The sequence below is a fragment of the Aplysia californica genome, unplaced genomic scaffold, assembly GCF_000002075.1.
Source record: "Aplysia californica isolate F4 #8 unplaced genomic scaffold, AplCal3.0 scaffold01351, whole genome shotgun sequence".
Classification (NCBI taxonomy): Eukaryota; Metazoa; Mollusca; class Gastropoda; order Aplysiida; family Aplysiidae; genus Aplysia; species Aplysia californica.
Genome location: NW_004798621.1, coordinates 93,848 through 113,131, shown reverse-complemented (window position 1 = coordinate 113,131; position 19,284 = coordinate 93,848). Strand labels below are relative to the sequence as shown.

Genomic DNA, 19,284 nt, shown 5'->3' with positions numbered 1-19,284 from the left:
CAACTGAGAGAACTGAGCTGATGATCTCACAAACATGGCCGACCGTCGTCTGCAGCGGCTTCACGTTACGCGACTCGCGGCCTCTCCTATTAATAGTTCCTCCAAGTAATTTTCCATTCCAGTAACACTTAAACAATATTTATTTTCTTTAACAGGTTTCATTCTGTAATCTCTTGAAGCAGTGCTCTACGTGCCCTCCTTTGGACTTGACAAATTTTTAACGTGTCGTTGGAAATGTTCAAAGGCACCCAAACATAAGGACCTGCTAAACTGTGAGTGTTTAACCCTATCCGTACGCCCTGGGGTCATTTTTTACCCCCAGGGTTGTATTCTTCACATTTTAGAATACTTTTAGTACAAAGATCTATTTGAAACTTTCAGTATTTCTCAAAAAATCATTTTTACAGACTGCTAGGCAAAGATTACGGATCGGATTAAATAGTAAATTCCCTCTTTGGAAAGTGGTGGCACAGAGTTTCCCACGTTGTATGGAAACGATAGTAAACCACAATGTACGGATAGGGTTAAAACCACTTACACTGTACATACTAGGTATGAAGTGGTTTCAAGTGACAATAGGGGGCGGGGTTCCCAATACACAGCATTCTTGGAGTTAACATATCCAACAGGGTGAAAATGGGCCTTATAACTAAACTAAAAAATGTTCAATACAAAAAGCCCTCTGCTCTTTACTAAAGTTAACCATGATCTCAGCAGGCAAAGGAAATTTGGGAAAAATAATATATGCAAACTTCTGTTGACTTGTTAAACTGCTGTAGCTCGCAATATGGCGCGATTGTTGCAACTTGTAGTGGTAGGCATAATGCAAACTGGTGCGTCATGCTACGAAAATGGGGGTAAGGTTGAAAATGGGTTGCTTTTTTAATGCGCCATATAGAGCAAAACTATTCAATGGACTTATCTAAAATGAATTTTAGACAAATTGCTTTTGGCTTTCAAATATCGTGTGTGTTTAAATTTGAAACGCCAAACTTCAGTATGGAGGAAGATATTTAAATTACAAAACAAGTTGTAAAGTTGTTTTTTCTTTCATCACCCTGTAGAGCAGTTATAAGAAGTCTTTGCCTAGTTTTCCATATACATAATTCTGAAAAGGAAAGTTATAGAGATTGCCAAGAGCTATACACCCAGTTAAAGATTTCAAGAATTATTATTCTTGTTGCAGATAAGTCGTTACTAATCAAATCTTGTTCTCTAGGCACTTCCATGTCATTATTGCGCCTTCTATCTATATTGCCATCATTACCATTGTAATCATCTCCATTACTCTCATCTCTTTGATGTGGACCAGGCTCATCTTGGGACAACAGCGGCTCACCTATATATTCTTGGCTACAGGCTAAAGGTATAGTTTCTAAAGACGTACTTGGGCGATTTACTGTAAAAGAAGTCTCCATATCAGGGACTCTTGCACTATTATTGCGTCCAACTTGGGGTAAAGGTTGTCTACAAGGCATATTTTCATATCTCGGTGAGATTGAATTTAGCTCAACTATGTTTTCTTGGTTACTGCCTAAAGCTATAACATCTATAGAAGATTCTGAATGACAAATTGGCAGACGGTTCATTACATTTGTAACAGTTTCCTCATCTGGGTCTTCACCCACATTGCCTGCAAAATGCTGTGACTGATTGTCTCTCCCAAAGCTGGATCCAGCTACAGGAGAGGAAGCATCGAAAGGACTGCTGTTTAGAGAAGTAAAGCCCTTACTTTCAAACCTTTCCATTACATTGACTTGACTGCCATTCTCTGATAAATTCCCCTCACTCTGAGGCCCTGGGGAAGCTGATGTTTGAAAGGATACTATATTATTAGCACTAGCATGAGGCTCTTGACGAGGAGCTGGCAGCACAGGTAATGATGTCCCACCCAAGTCAGCCTCCACTTGTTTCATTTCAGTTTCACATTCTGTACTACCAGCTGAGTTTTCCGGAATATTCACAATTGCAGTTTTTATGGGTCTTAATTCATTATGACTATCCATATTGTTATCTGCATCTTCAGAGTCGTGATCTACATCCGTCTCTGCCCCAACATTTTCCACACCCTCATGTAGGTTTTTATCAGTTTTGCAAAAAGCAGTTTTTAAGTCCTCAATTAGTGTGTCAGCTGTCGCCACATTACCTTCCAGCTCTGAACTAGGGAATATACCTTCAACATATTGACTCTCATAAAAAAAGGAGGATGAATCATTTTGACTGTCAAACTGACCAGCTCTGTGCTCTATGCAAGTACCAGCCAATCCTTCATTGCGTATGGGGATATTATCAGAGAACTGCACTTTCTTGGCATTATACTTTTTCTTCTTAGGACCTTGATCCAAATTGAAATTGTCTGTCAACCTTGATGGCCTTTGATAGTCTCTCGATACATTCACTTCAGGCAGGCCAGCATCTGAGCTCGTAGCTCCAAGGTTATTGTCTCCAGGAGAGCAGGAAATATTTGGCCCAATTATTGACCTGTTTGCAGCCTCTTCGCCCTCAGTTTGGTCACCACTGGCAACAGCATCTCCAAGTTGATCCCCGTCATGATTAAATGCCTGCTCAACAGATTCATTGCAAGAGCTGCTACAGGTCTCATCACTGGTATTCAAAGTTACTGTTAGCTGAGCCAGTTTATCCTCTTGGTCCCTGCATGCAGCGTCGCCAAATCCAGTATCAGGATCCTTTTTGTCCTTAGGTTGAGGGCTACCAGTACCAGTATCTGCAGAAATAGACAATTTAAGTGAGATAAGAAAAACACATCCCGCTGGTGACACCCTATGTCTAATGAATAAAAGCCTTTTGCTTTATCTTTGAAATGGGGTTGTAATCACCCAATCATCATGTTAAAACCTAGCATGACCCACTCATGCAGTATATCCATTTAACGCTTCATAAATTCTGCATCATCTGACACATAGATATTTCATCTAAGTTAAGAGACGTCTCAAATATGGTCACTCAGAAGTGACCTTAAAAAATCAGGCTTGGCAAAATTGTGCCAAAATAAAGAACCGTAAAAGTGTGTCTGCACGTGTATTGAGGTGCATCAACATTGGAGGAATGGACATGAATTGAATATCAAATAAAAAGAGAATATTACTGTCTCTGTAATGAATAACATCTTCTTCTGACGTTTTCAAACACATTGGAAAACAGAGTAGTTACAAATACTACGCAGATCCTGAACTTAAGATTAAATGTACTCATTAGTGTAATTTAGTTTTTGTTTAGGATTTATTGGTTTCGTGTAGAGTACGAAATCTTTTTTGAACATGGACTGTATTAGTTAGATTTTAGACATAATCATCAGTGGGAGGCCACGAAACTGCCACGGTTTTGGGTGATCTGGGGTGGAATGAACAAAACTGCCTGTGTGTGAAACACCGCACTGCTTGGTTTAGTGGACTACATCGCATAAGCGCTGGAATGTCATGTCTTACCCTTATTTTCATCACAGTGTCATTCGAGTAGATATCTCCATGCATAGCAAAGCGTTTTCTCACAGGGCCAATGCCACTAGACAATTCTTGGAAAAGCAAATCATATCAATGTTGGAGTGGTCACCAGTAAATAGCCCCGATATAAATACTACTTTGATTTCGCACAATTTCGCCATGCCAGATTTTTTAAAGGTCATTTTTGAGTGACAATATCTCGGGCGTCTCTTAACATTGATGAAGTATTAATGTGTCGGATGATGAAGAATTTATTTAGCTTTAAATTGGTGTGCTGCATGAGCGGGTAGTCCAGGGCTTTAATACGATGATTGGGCGATTACATTTTCAAGTTTCTTTTGGACGCCACTGTACACACACACACACACACACACACACACACACACACACACACACACACACATTATTCACTAAATGGGTTCTCTAAACTGGTATAATAATGGAATATGTTGTGAAACTGCTCATGTATTTAACCCATTTACGGAATAATCTTCAGCAACTTTATTTTTAGAGTAAACATGATATGAGTCTAACAAGTTGATATTTGTTGTATGATGAAATCTATCCTGGATTCTTTTCCTTTAAATTGATGAGATCTCCACACATTTTCAACAGGAAGCAACATGCCCACATTACAATAAGGAAAGAAAAAAAAACTGTCCACAAGCTTTCGTCGATGACAAATTTTAATGAAGTCATGTGACTCAAGAAAAGAACTTGATAAAAGGAAACAAAATGACGAGACATTGCAAGTTAAAAACTCCAAAGGAAACAAGTTCTAAGGCACTTATGCTGATGGGAGGCAAATAGACAGAGAGGAAAGGGGAAGGAGAAGAATGTGGGGAGCAGAGGCAGAAAAGAAAGACATGGGGTAGAAAAGGGGGGGGGGGGGGAGAAAGAGAAACAGAAAGACTTACAAACAGACTAAAACTACAAGTCAAAGACAACAGGGAGACAAGAATGAGTAGCCTGCACATGGACTCTAAATTCTTCTTACACAATTGTGAAATTTTCATAAGGTAAAATATTTAAACCAGTCAACCACGGACCAGATTGCTACACTGACGATTGTAGTGGAACAGTCCCTGGAGTGGAACTCTCAGCTGGTCGTCAACTTCCTTGACTATAAGAAGGCCTCTGACAGTATAGACCGAGCAACACTATGGAAGATACCGAGACATCACAGAATCTCACACAAGTTGGTGAACCTCAACAAGTGCAGGTATGAAGGGACACGTTGCAGGGTTGAACATGATGGTCAGCCCACTGACAGCTTTGACATCAAGAGAGGCGTGAGACAAGGATTTTTACTGCCACTTTTCCTCTTCATCTTGGTAATCAGCTTGCAGATGAAGGAAACCACCAGAGGACATAGAAATGGTATACAGTGGACCCCATGGAGATAGCTGGACGATCTATATATATTGCAGATGACTTGACGCTTCTGTCGCACACCCAGGAACAGATGTAAGCAAAGACTTCAGTTTTATACAGTCTATCAGAAATAAAAGATAGGTGAAATCTGCTGCTCTGCAGTACACGAATATACTATTTACTTAAAGGTATACATACCACGAGATGAGGTTGTACCAGGATGTCTGCCACCACGACCCCTTGAAATCTTCCTGTGCTCTGAGGGGATAAAAGCAAATTTGAGTCGAGTGGCAATAGAATTCATAGAAAAAACAAGTAAAAACTTTCTCTATTACCTTATAAAGGGTGCTCATCACGCACCAATCAGAAAAAAAAACTTGGCTACCTGTAAACAACACACTTGGGGAGAGGCTGTTAAATGGTTGGAGCTGTAAAAATCAAAACTCAATGTAGGAACAGAACATCCAATTACACAATAAAATATTTAATGTTTGTCATTTCTTCAAATTCGAAAACTTTATGTTTGGGTCCCGGTAATCAGATGTTGAGAAGAAAACATGAAAAATCTGTCTGTTTTTTATTTTTGAAAAGACCCCCCCCCCTCAAACAATTATTGATTATTGCTTTTTCAATAGGACTATTGTAATGTACTACGGAATATCACTGACAGGAATAGCAAGACAACTCCCACATAAATCATCAACATTTGCAAAAGTTTGCTTTTACTTTTAATTGATAAGAAGGAAATTATAGCAGCAGTATTTTGCAGATACCTACAAGCTGTTAGAGACCAAAGTCTTCCCTGTCACAGGTTTGACAAGAGTTTTTTGCCCCAAGGCATTGTGCCATGAGCATTTTCATTCACAGTCAGCTCATGAAGACAAAATACTTGCATCTTAAGTTGAAGCATCAGATTCAATCTTAGGTTCATGGTCCCTTAAGGCTAAGGTGCTTTCTGTGAATTTTTTATTTATAGCCACAATACCAGCAGCAGAGCTGAGATCTTGCAATTACAAATCTTTCACGTTCCCAATGACACAAATGAGACAATTTGTGACCACTGTTGCTTTCACTCCATCCATCAGGGCTAAGTGAACTGAGTGGGATACCCCCCCCCCCCCAAATAGAAAGATAGAGATCTTTAACCCTCCACGAGGAGTGCTAACAAATAGCCTGTGGTGTTAAAAGAAATTGCATGACTTTGTCATATTATTATGTTGAAAAACGCTTGAGAACAGGCAAACCAAGCAAGTAAAGGCGATATACTTATACATTTTCAGATAGAAGAAAGTAAATAGGACCTAGAACTCAATTTTGTGAACGAGTTAAAATGCTTGGTGATTAAAAAACTAGAAAAAGGAACCAAAATAGTGACTCAAATTATGGATTATTACATCGCTGATTCAAACGGCTGTTGATAGCACAGGAATCAACTCATATCTTAGAGTGTAAAGCACAGAGTGTACCCTTTACATGACTTTTGCCAATAAAATGAGAATTAGTACATAGCGCTCTCAATAAAAGGCAAAATGGAGGTCCCGAACTCCTGCCTTGAAAATTGAAGCAGATTTATCTGCTCGGGCCGGTTGCCATCTTGACAGTCTGCCTTAATGTCACCCTATCCAACACTTTAGAAACTCTAGTTAAACCAAATAAGCAAGAGTACCATTAAATTAAACATGGCACACAGTGACCGGAAGGGTAAATCAGCTGTACATACAAAATAATCAGTTGGACTGAGGTTTCAAGAACCGTCAGGGTAAGTACCCTTGAGATAAGCAGCAGGATGCAAAAGAAGAAATCTCCTTGTACATTGCTGCCTTTCCAGGTAGGCCCTACTCATAACTGAAATTATTGTTTCTATTTACAGATGTTAAATTCTCTTGTTTTCCTGCCATCTGTTTGTTGGGATCATTGAGTTTGCTGAATATAAATGAACACACAGGTATTGAAAACTTTATCATTACTTACCTTGTTCTATTATCTTTTTAAATTCCCCACAGCAACTGTTTTTGTCAAAGAATTTGATCAACTTGAGCCAAAAATAATCAACTGTTGTTATGGCATCCAGTAACATAATATTAGCATCAAAAGCTGATTCATGCTTCAGAGTCTTCATTATCTGTTCCTGAAATTGGAAAAATGAGGCATTATAATAATTGCTCAGATTCTTTATTCCACACAAAAGTATGAAGTTGCAAGCTTCGCAAAACACCAGCAAAAGAAATCGTATGCTTTATTTTAAGGCCTGAATATAGCTCTAAATTTTGGTTGAAAAAAAATGGAGCGCCAGCGCTCAATCCCATCAAAACACTGTTTCTCCCACAGGATCATTTCCTCAGAGATAGATTGGCTGTGAGAATAAATCACTGACATTAAGCTGTTCAATGTACGATAATTGTTGGGTTTTTCATTTCTAGAGACCAAAACGTGTCATAACTGGTATTTCTTGTTTTGTATTATTAGTAAGCCTTTTACCACATTTGCATCACGATTCGGTCACATAAGTGCGTAAATTAAGGATGTAACTAAGAGAGTAACCAAAAAAAAAAAAGAAAAAAAAGAAGGAGTAGAGATTAGGACAATAGATGTTTGATGGGAAAGAAGGAGAAACTATTTTATCCAACTGTGAAAGGGATTGATTCATTGTAATACAGACATTTACACATACACTATACACACACACAGATTGTGAGCAAGTGTGCAATCAGGTAGAGAGGAGACTGAAGAAATTAGTTTCTCTTTGAGAGCTTATAAAAAGAAAAAGTGTACTCTAACGTATACAACAATGAAGGTAAAGCGTCATATTTGAGACTCCATGAAAAGCTAAACAGAAAACACTTCAAATCAGTCCTTATTATAAAATACACAATGTTCTAATTTGACAGGAGAAAAGTGAATTACTGTGCACAACTGTTTGAAACAGTTAAGTTTTCAATCTAGATTCGCAGATTAAACCAGCTTCAAAACACTAGATCTATAGCTTGATTAAAAATTATTTTCGTCTGACTGTAATTACAACGAAAAATGATGAAAAGATTCTGTTTAATCATCTCAGATCTTTGCATACGGCATACGGGTCTAAAAGGTGAACTACCAACAGAATCTAAAAGCCTACTCAAAAAGGTAACTGCAAACTAAGTTCTGACACGTTTTCTTCGATGTTGGTCTAAATTAAGAGGGTAAAATAAAATTCAAGGAGATTTACAGCAAGACTTAAAACATAAAAAAGTTGATACATTTTCCTGAAACACAACACTCTAATCTTATCCCTACACCCTGGGGTCATTTAGTACCCCCACGGCTGTATTCTTCACATTTTAGAATACATGCACTTTAAGTACGAAGACCTCTTTGAAACTTTCAGTATTTCTCAAAAAATCATTTTGACAGGCTGCTATACAAAGTGTATGGATTGGATTAACGAGTAAACTTCCTCTTTGAAAGTGGAGGCACATAGTTCCTCACGTTGCATGGATACGATAGTAAAACACGACGTACGGATAGGGTAGAACGTAAGCCTAAGAAACGTGGTCCAAGACAAGAGACAGGGTTGAATACTTTTCAAGACTCACGTGGAGATGTCTTGACAGTCATGGGGTGAAATCAACAAGCTTACACTGATATGAGGGGGAAAAGTGGTGCCTCTGTTTCAAAATGAGCAATTTGTAGGCTAGGTTACTGTAAGTAATTTATTCAAGTGATTTTGTGTATGCACCCAAAGAGAGGTTTTAATATAGGGCCCAAATAGAGAATAGTTTAACGTGGACAGAGAAACATGAACAAATAGCAATAACAGCAGACCACAGGTGTCAAACTCAATTTAAGGCCCCCGGGCTACATCCAGCCGGCTGAACACTTTTATCCAGCACATGAGAGAAGTCTAGGTAGTCCATCCTGAGAATCTACAATAATGAACTTGCTGCCATGAAAAGGTGCTAAACATCTAGCTCTGAAAAATTGGCAAAATGGGTAGAAATTGGTATGCCTTGATTTGTTACTATTTTAACCTTTGTATGCTTTAATTCATCATTGTTGAACCATTTACCCCAAAAGGGAGCTGTCCTGACACAGGCCCCAAATTCTTTTTTAAAAAAAGGAAATACACCTCAAGAAATACCATACATGATATTCTATTAAAAATTAATTTTAAAAAATAGCTTAAAAAAAATTATTAGGAAAAAATGCAACTCTGTTAGGAAAAGAATACTGGACCTTATGAGCCAGTTTCCACTATGGTACAGTATGGGCAAGTTATTCATTTCCCCAGGGACGGCTCGCGGTTTGTAAAACTGGCCGGCTGTCAATCACATCGATCCCCTCTTCCTACTCCTCCCCTTTATCCCCACAACCTTCCCCACCCCCCACCCCCAACAAAACACAAAAACAAACAAACACGCACACACCCTCCGCTGTATACCTACATCTTCACTATCCCTCACTATACACACAAACACACACTCACTCACACAAAGACACACACATGCATACAGAGCCCTAAACATCTACATATCTACATAATGTGAAAGAGTTTGCAATCAAGGTAGTCTAAAGAAATAATAGATACCATATCGATGACATGACACTGTCCCGTGCAGATCAAGTCTAGAATGAGATACAGCAGTGTACTTAAAAAATGTACGCACTGAACATAGCACACTTCTCAGAAGACTGCATTATATTAGTGCGGTAAAAAAAGCATGGCGCAACTTATGGTCATATATCTCCTTTAACTATCGAACATAGATTCTCCAACTTTTGCACAATGACTCATATCACTTTGTCTTAATAAGTGAATATTTTTTCAAACTCCCGCACACTGCATTCTAGAAAATTCCTTCATAAATTCAAATAAAAAATCCTAGTCGATGGTTTCTACGATTTTTAAAAGTTTACAGTTAGGGCAACATCGCTTTTAAAAGCAAGTCTCGTATTTTTTTCTAATAATCGCAACATTATGCTTATTGAACGTATGTTAAGGGAACCTTTAGTGCTATAAATGTGTTCACTATAAAGTTAATTTCTTGTAAGAAGTGTCGCCACTAAAAAGTGTCATAGGTGAGCTGAGGCGTATGCAAAATGTGTGCCAGTAGCGGGAAGTGCTGTGTGAACAATCATATTATTTTTCGTGCGGCGGAGATTTATAATATTTTATATAAATTTATGAAGAAAAGTTTTTTAATCGAGCCTTAGTTGTTGTGGAAAAACGTGATTAAGTTACAAATTGATACAAACTGATGTGCTGGGTACGGGTGACATTGATTCGTCCATTAAAGAGATATTTGAGGATAAGTTGCGCCACGAATTTTTGACCGCACTATAGGTGTGGGGAACTGTATCAAATGCTAATTATAGAAACCAGTGTCTGGCCCAATGATAATGCAATGGGGCAAAAAGTGGTGCGGGCACGAAACCCCGGGGGGAGGGACAGCGCGTCAACCGACGGTCGACGGCTGACCTGCTAAGGCTGCATCCTTAGCAGGGCGCACCTGGTGCGGGTAGGGCGGCTAGTTCGTTGTTCCATTGTTAGAGGCCATTAAAAAGCTTTCAATATGTTGGTTTGAAGGTGAAGGCTTGTGTGCGACCAAGGCCCAAACAACCAGACAGTTTTAAGAAAAACTAAACAAAGTCTTACCCCTTGAAAAGCCTCTTTTTTTCATCACGAGGGTGATAAAATCATACAGTTCTCTTTGAACCTCCACACTTAATTAAAAATTAGAAACAATCTGATCTACAACAATTTCTGTGGGCCTACTCATCATAATGATACTGCGAGCTGGGCAGTTTATTAAAAATTTCTATGAAAAAGACAGTGCCTCAGGTTCATTCAGGGTGGCACCCAAGTTAACAAATTTTGGACGACAAAGGGTTTATTTTGCTGTGCACATGCTTAGTCGCAGTATTGAAAGCAATTGGGACACCATATATTCTCTGAATTAATCCTTTGTCTGACATTGCTATATCTGATTTCTGTAATGAATTTGATGATCTTTTCAACCTTTTAAATTGGTCACTCGTTTCATTTTCTGACAAATATCGTAACCAATACAACTACATCAAAGCAGCATGAATTTTTGCAGCAGACACTTCGAATCTGTGGTTGAAAGATAATTTATGAAGTTTGGCCCAGAACACAAAAAGAAAGTTGCAAAAGCATTACTGTGAGTCCGTGAGTGGATTCACAACATCACTGCTTAGCAAGGTTTTGTGGCAGACATTGTGAGCTGCAATGGAGGATTACTTACAAGATGCACTTGAAAATCTGTTCTCAGTCACCAAAGGAAAAGGTGGACATATCTTGACAATCCAGAACCCCCCGCCCCTCCAAACAATTCTATTTTCGTTTGAAGAGACAGATAATAGTCGACAAAATTATGATCGCATCGCCTTCAAGCAATTGCAGGGATGATGTGGATAGCTTTTTGATAAATCTAACGAGTGAGAATTTCAGTCAAACAAATATACAGGTAGTTGCAATTCTGGTCGACCTTGATAAAGAACACAGACACGTTGTTAATTTGGTTAAATTTTGCAATACATTAAAGATGCAATGCACATAAAAATGCAATTTCCTACGTAAGTGGATACACTTTGTAGAAACTTTATGATGTAGCCTGCAAGGACTGTACTGGGATATTAGAAAATTCTTCATCTTCCCAAGCAACCTAACCCTCATCAGCCAGAAACAGTTTGAACATTGTAGTCATGGTGGCTTGAAAAAGCCCAGTTTTAAACTTGAGGAATTTGTTGGTTTATTTTAAGCCGTTTTAAAAAAAACAACATATTTTAAACCTTTCATGAAAAGAGCACACAGTAGACAGAATCAAAAGTTGAAAATGCTACTGGAGCCAAACGTAATTGAAAACAAAGGTAATTCCTGCAAATGCCAGACAGTGGACTATGAGTCAGTGTATTTATTAAAGTCAGATTGCACGATGATCTTTACAGTGCAGTCAAAAATTCGTGACACAACTTGTCCTCAAACATCTCTTTAACGGGTGAATCAATGTAACCTAAAGTTTGCACAGCACTTTGTATCAATTTATCTTAACTTATTCATATTTTTCCACAACAATTGAGGCTAGATTTAAAAACGTATCTTCATGAATTTAGATAAAATACTAAAATGGGGCCAACTAGTCATCGCACAGCGCTTGTTGTAGTAACACTGCGTGTGTTGTCTGAGCTCATTACTACGCAGAGCAACGCGCACTCGTCACTACCTCGATTCTCCGACAATGAACAAAGGCCGAAGAAGTATTGCACCGTCTCCGTATTTGCGGTCTCTGGTGTGGCTGGGTGAGGGAAAAAGGGAGGGTTTTGTGTTGACAGCCCAGACTGAGACTCCGTCAGTTGAGTGCCTTCTCTGTAAAATGTCTTCTATATAACGTGACTGGCCAATCATAAAAGCGCCGGTCTGCCAGAAGGTTTCAGTGGGAAGTAAGTGACGAGAACCAGAACCATGGAAGACAAAAAATACAAATTAGAGCCATGCTGACAATAAAATAAATGTACTGACAGTAACTAGAGACAGCTTTGCTGATAACGTAACGGATGAAATACAATGTATTAAATGTACTGTTCAAGACAGTCTTATCCTTCAATAAAGTAAGTAACTGAGAAGCCAAATTGGCAACTAGAGGCTCTCTCTAAACGTCATGAGGACAGTTTGTGAAATCGCCGACTAGGCCTAGGGACCCAACACAGTGTTTGCATGAAGTAATTCGTCGTGACAGGAAGCGGTGACGACAAAGTAGCGCCCCCGTTAATGAGACGAAGGGAAGAGAATATTATGTCGTGCAGCAACTTATCAGAGAACCCCTATCATCTTTTTAGGGCACCTTCTTATTGGCAAAGAGCTTTTTGAATGTTGACAAAAAATATTAATTAAGGTTTACTTGAATCAGAATGAACATTATTTGCAGCAACAAATCTCTTGTCCACTGTCCAGCCAGTCTTGCCCAGTAAAGGAACCTCCCCAGCATTTCCCCAATTATAGTTGTGACTATCGGGTTTCCATATGTTACCCATCTATTTCATTAAATCAAAAAGAAATAAATCCTCCGATGACTTAACTATACAATATTATGATAGGTCACAAAAGGAACTTTCAATTCCTCTTTGTTTGCTCAAGATGGCTTCATGGGCTGAGTAATTGTGAGCTTTAAAAAGTTTCTTGGATTTATACAAGTTTTAACTCCATTCCACCTTCCATTTTGCAATCTATCTATTTACTTCAAAAATTCACACACACACACACACACACACACACACAGACACACACTATCACTGAGTCAATTTATAGCCTCGTTTTCAGTCATACCCGGTACTTAATAAGACTTAAATTTGCCTTGACCTGATAGAAATACACACCATGGCAGTGCTGAGCATGCACTTAGAAACCCCCAGCGACTACTATGGCAACCGATCATGGTAAGCTCCGGCGACAATTGAGGGTAAATGGTTCAAAAAGGTTTCCTTTATCGCTGTTCCATGAGTGTTTATCCAGTTTGACTGTTTGGCCCGCAACTTAAAGTAAAATTTGAGCTTGGCCCCCTGTGCAATTGAGCAGGACACTCCTGTTGTAGACATTTAATTATCCTGATGCTGACCAAATTTATTTAAAATTTTAAGAAATAAAATAAAACTTACACGAGTACTAGGAGGCAAAGGAAACGATTGCGCCAGTTCGGTGGTGGGTAAACTCCTCAAAAAGTCCATTCGATGTTTCTCAATGACAGCTTTCATTCTCCGATGCTCCTCAAAATAGCCCATCTCCTCGTTCATGGGCTTTAATCTGTATTTCAGAATAATCAATTCAATACAAAAATAATTAAACAACTGACAAATGGGATACATACACAACAAAGAGTTATAAAGCAGTATGTTTTTTATTCAAAATAAAACTAAAAATAAAAAAACTTCATTGTTCGTGGATATAAGGCAAAAAAGGCTATATAAAATACAGGATAGTGAGAAGAGAGACAAAAAGAAAGATCATAACTGTTAAAGAAAAAGCAGGGAAAATATATGGCGAGAAACTGAGACAATTGGACGGAAAACCCTGGAGAGTTTTATAAAAGTGTGAACAGCATGAGGGTAAGGATATGCATCATAAACAACAAAGAGGATAGTGCCATTCTCAGCAAGGATGCTATTAAGAAAAGATGGGAAAATTACTTCCAAGAACTTCTCAACCTAGACGTTTGCCATACCATGTACAAGAAGAAGAATTCCAATCAACAAATGCAGAGCAAAGAATTCCAACGAGCAAAAGCAGAGCAAACAGAACCGCCCATACTGTCCAGAGAAATTGAAAATGCATTCAAAACAAGTCCCAAGAACAAAGCCTCAGGAACAGATGACATCACAGTGGAAGCAAAAGAGCTTGTGAAAACACAGTTGTACTGTGGCTTAGGCAACTTTTTAATAGAGCCTGCATGGGAGCAAAGGAAATGCCCAGAAGACAGGCATGATGTTCCCATTATGGAAAAAGAAAGGCAACAAATATAACTGCACAACATACAGAGGCATCTCTTTGTTAAGCCATGCAGGGAAAACATAAGCGAAGATAATAATAGAACAAAAGAACTATTTAGGAGCCTATCGTAGCTCAGTTTGGATTCCAAAAGACAAGGAAGAGGAAGCACAGATGCTGACATTATGACATTTATGCTAGAAAACCATTGATTAAAGGGCCAAAAAATGTAAATGTTCTGTTTCCATAGACTCTCAAGCTAAGGAAATAACTAAGCTTTGGGGGCCATTTTCTCCATAAATTTAGCTCTGAGACCAGGCGACCCCCACCTTTTTCAATCGCAAATATATTGACTTATATTCAAGATATATATATATATATATACATATGGATATTTTTTTCATCATAAGCAAGACAAATGAAAAAGCTTTAAGACGATACCAATAATTCGGCATGCCCAAAAATTGTCGAGCGCCAGTTTTTAGGCATGTAGAGTTATATTGGTATAACCATAAAGCTTGTTTATTTGTCTTCCTTTCGGTGAAAAGAATACCCATATATCTTGAATATAAATCCAGATATTTGCGATTGAAAGAGATGGGGTTGGCCTGTTTTCTGGGGTAAAATTTGTGAGAAAATGGCCGCCAAAGTTTGGTACCTTCTATAGCTTGAGAGTCCTTGAAAATTGAAAATTTACATTTTGTGCCATTAATCAAGTTTTTTCAGTAAAATTCAAATGGAAATGTAGTTTTATATGGATATATAATGTGTTGAGCAAATTAAAAAAAATTCAACAAAAATTGCCAAACTGGAGGAAAAATGCCTGTTTCTTCGATTTCCTTATTTTGATGAGCGCCTGATTTTACCACGCTGCCTCACATATGTATACAATATACAGTCGAACCTGCCCTGACGGCCACCTCTATAAGACGGTCACCTGTACAGACGGCCACTTTCCATTTCCCCCCTTGCGTTTTTTCTATATAATTTAACTGTGTAAAACGGGCACCTGTCCAACGCGGCCGCGGCCACCATATTTTAACACACAACCCCTATCACGCAAAGCAATAACACCTGTCTTAAACGGCCACCTTAGTGACTCCATTACGTTTTGTCATAAATTGTGCATTGGCCCCTGGCGTTGTGGCGAGCCGTCATAATTCAGTCACCTGTCGATGTTACTTTTTTGGTAGTCCCTCCAACCGATCATGTTGTGTAGGCCCCTCCCACTGTTGACCAATAGGTACCAATTTTCAGCTGCTGGTGAGGTAAGCGTGTGATCCCTCATAAACCATAGCCCCTCCCATAACTCATACACAAATCGTAAGTGAGATGAGTGGTCACTGTTTACCCAGTCTGTAACAAAGTAACAAAGGACGTCAACATGAACTTGTGACAGAAGCATCGCTCGTTTTCCGAGTGGTGGCGACCCATGTGTTTGTTTTAACATGGCACTCGGTCTTATTGTCTCATACCTTTACGCTTTATTGTCACCCTTGAGCAAAATCAGCAACAAAATAAAATTAACAAACGAAATACAAACCAATTACAACAACAAACACAACAACAACAAAAACATAAACAATGCGGCTACTTTCGATTGGGACCTCAGATGGGAATAGTTTGTTTTCTTTATCTTGATCAGTCCTGCCTAAGACGGCCACTTTTCTCCTTGATAATGGGTGGCCGTCTTACACAGGTTTGACTGTATGTAGTATAACACAGATAAGTCGAACACAGAAGACTTGAAATCATGCCTCCGTCGAACTGTGCCTCGTTTTTTTCTTCTTCATCTTTGTAAACCACTGAGTGTATATGACCTGTACCTAAGGCACCGGCCAGGGCGTAGACTTCCCAGACGAAGGACAACAGCCACGTGTTCGAGATCAAGGTGAGCCCCAGAGTTGGAGGAAGTCGGCTGTGGTCCAGTCTCGAGAGGGATAACGCCATCGCCAGGCTTCACAATCCCAAGACTCACTGTAAGATGGCAGACCTAATAAAGGAACCATACCGAATCGGGAAGAGGTGGACCGACAACATTGCCGAGTGGAAAGGAAAATCCTTTGCCCAAACTCAGGCGCTCGCAAAAAAAAACAACCTTGAAAAGTGGAGGCACCTGAAGAGGCTCTCTATCATACAGCGCTCCTACGATCCTCGGGGATTATGGGATCAAAGTCTATCTTTGTTAGATATCCCTGGAACTATCGAGGCGGGTCCCAACGAATTCGAGCTATCTATGTTATACTGTATATTATATACACCGGGGGCCCTCTTCTGGTACAAAATCTGAAAGTGACATCACTAAATTGGTCATCAAATTCAAATCAAAACAAGTGAACCTATTTTGATAGATCTTCATCTTACGAATGAACTCCCAGTAAAAGAGACCTGTTTTTGTCAATCATTGACAAGAATATATTTGATGTCGAAATCGTAATTAAGGAAAATGCCTGAGCCGTTGCCAGCGGCTCATGATCACCAGCACTTAGTCCTGACCATAGGCTGCTGGGAGCAGCTCGCTGGAGATAAGGAGTAAATTAAGAAATGCATTTATTTGTCCAACACTTTATAAATAACACTAATTAGGTGACATTAACTTCATAAACTCAACAAAAGTAATATACTAATTTTGAAGTGATTCTTAAAGTGCTTTTCAAAAGACATTTATAGGGCATATTAAGCCCTTCGTGTCACAGGATCAGTTCATGCTTCACTGGGCACAGTTTTGGATCCCCAGAGCAGGGCTTGATTGAATGGTCATGGGTTACTACAGCAATGTCTAAAAGGAAAAGATTTTTTCCTACGGAAAAATTTTTCCTGAAAGTGAATTTGTGATTAGTTTTACAGTAATAGAAACGGTATGCAGAATCCTACGACGAACGGTATTCGTCATCATGGTGATCGCGCTTCGCAAGGTATGACGAACACTGTACATCGCAGCAGTATTTTGGCTCGTTCGTCATGAAAGAAAATATGACGAAAGGCCTACGTATGTCACACAGGCACAGGTCAAGCGATGCGGTTTAGCTCATATAATATTAAAAATTTATTTTGGATAGTTATATCACACAATCAATTCTTAAATATTCAAAATATTTATTATAAAGGTTGAATTTGTATAAATAAATATGTTGAATTTGTCTAGAAAAATAGAACTAACTCAGTCTGCAAAAATGACATCTAGATATAATGTTTGCTGATTATTCAACTGTCGGCCATTTTTCGAGTAACAATGTCAGTGGGGGAGTAATTTTAATGTACATGGTGAGAAAATAATAATAATAAATAATAATAAATAGCATTTGTATGGCGCATATCCCCACTCAACAGCAGGCTCTAAGCGCTTTACACTATATTATTACCCCAGCAGACCATAGAACACTCCGAAACATTCTCAGCTTCCCGGGAAGCATACAGTGCAAGCAGCTGATTAAGCGCTCAAACACTAATTTACAAATTAAGATCTTTCGCTGTCTATAGCCGGGTACCCATTCCCACCTGTGTGAAGTGAGGAAAATTCAGGTAAAGTGCCTTTCCCAAGGACACAACGTCGGGCCCCTAAACGGGATTCGAACCCACGACCTTTCGGTTGCGAGTCCAAAAGAGCTTAACCAATAGGCCACCAAAGTCAACATTTTATTACAAAGTAACTTGACATTTTTATAAATGAAAAAAAAAATGTACTCACTTGGCTTTGACTTGGTTTCCGGTTTGTTGCCACCAAAACGCTTCTATTCTTGGTCTAGAATCTTGTTCAACTGAGAAAAAGTTCCAGCACAGCTTTCCTATTTATAATGCAAAACCAGAGAGAAAAGTCAGCATACTTTAATTGATGTCAAAATATAATTTTATTAGTAAGAAATAAGAACAAGGCTGTAAATAAGTGATCTTTGATTAGCCGAAAAGTATGAGGGTATGAGGGGTTTTATTTTTAATGTCCTTCCAATGGCTTGGAGTTGGTGGAGGGAGTTTGTTACGCCGGGGATTAGATCTAGATCTATATCTAGATCTAGATTCTATATATCTAGATCTAGATTCTCTATAATAAAAATAAAACAGAACTAATCTAGAGTCTGGATGTATTTGAGTTTTTTCAGAATTTCTCCCCAAACAATATAAAGAGATCCCATGAATAAAATGACGGGAGCAATTTGTTTTGTAGCAACCTAACATTTGGGAGTTACAAAGTTAGAATGAGTAGCCAAGGTTTTCAGTTCTCCATTCTCCAAATCAAAACCGAAACCTCCATTCTGACCGTAGCTCTCACAGGAAAGAAATGTCCAGGGCCAAGGGATTTCCCACCGGAAGTGACCCCAAAGATTATCTACTTCCAAAGATTCTCTACTACTACTACGCTGTCTTTGCTACTTATACAAAGATATTGCAAGGGCTAGATCTATAATATTTCGAAATCCATAATGCAATCATTATTTGGACTTATATCTCATGCCGTGGAGGGCCCGCTTGGCCGCTTAGCCCATGGTGGACGTCACTTGGGGAAGCGATGTAGGCTTAATTGTCGACTGGGTCCCCGCGCGCGCTGTGTGTGTGTGTGTGTGTGTGTGTGTGTGTGTGTGTGTGTGTGTGTGTGTGTAACTTTGTGTGGGGAGGAGAAGAGAGGCGTAGAATGGTACAAGCGAAATCTAGGGAACGAGAATTGCTGAGATTGCTTATTAAACAAATTGACAACCAACCCCCCCTCCCCACCAAACCAACTAAGCTAGCAAAAAAACAAACAAAAAAACATGCAAAAAGAATGAAACTTAAAAAAAGGGAAAAGAGTTAGGGGAGGGGGGTTGCAGTGAATGAGAAAGAAGAAAAGAAATCGGAAAATAAACCACGAAAAACGAAGAAAGTTCACCAATTAAAATCAATGTAGTTTAAGCTGTCCCGTCATACGATGGTATATATATAGTGTCGTACGTGTATATAGGTTTAGGTTCCACTCGTGAGATGAAGGAAAACGAAGCA

General features: G+C 39.0%; 1 protein-coding gene across 1 annotated transcript; it reads right to left on the bottom strand.

Moving 5' to 3' along the window:
* Nucleotides 1–859: 859 nt before the first annotated feature.
* Nucleotides 860–18,602, bottom strand: LOC101850227. Its single transcript, XM_005112654.3, has 6 exons — nucleotides 18,498–18,602; nucleotides 18,002–18,098; nucleotides 13,488–13,632; nucleotides 6,807–6,963; nucleotides 5,034–5,093; nucleotides 860–2,725 (listed from the first exon to the last, which is right to left on the bottom strand). Exons 3-6 carry the CDS (start codon nucleotides 13,620–13,622, stop codon nucleotides 1,122–1,124), a joined length of 1,956 nt encoding a protein of 651 aa, XP_005112711.1. The 5' UTR covers nucleotides 13,623–13,632; nucleotides 18,002–18,098; nucleotides 18,498–18,602; the 3' UTR covers nucleotides 860–1,121.
* Nucleotides 18,603–19,284: the final 682 nt, after the last annotated feature.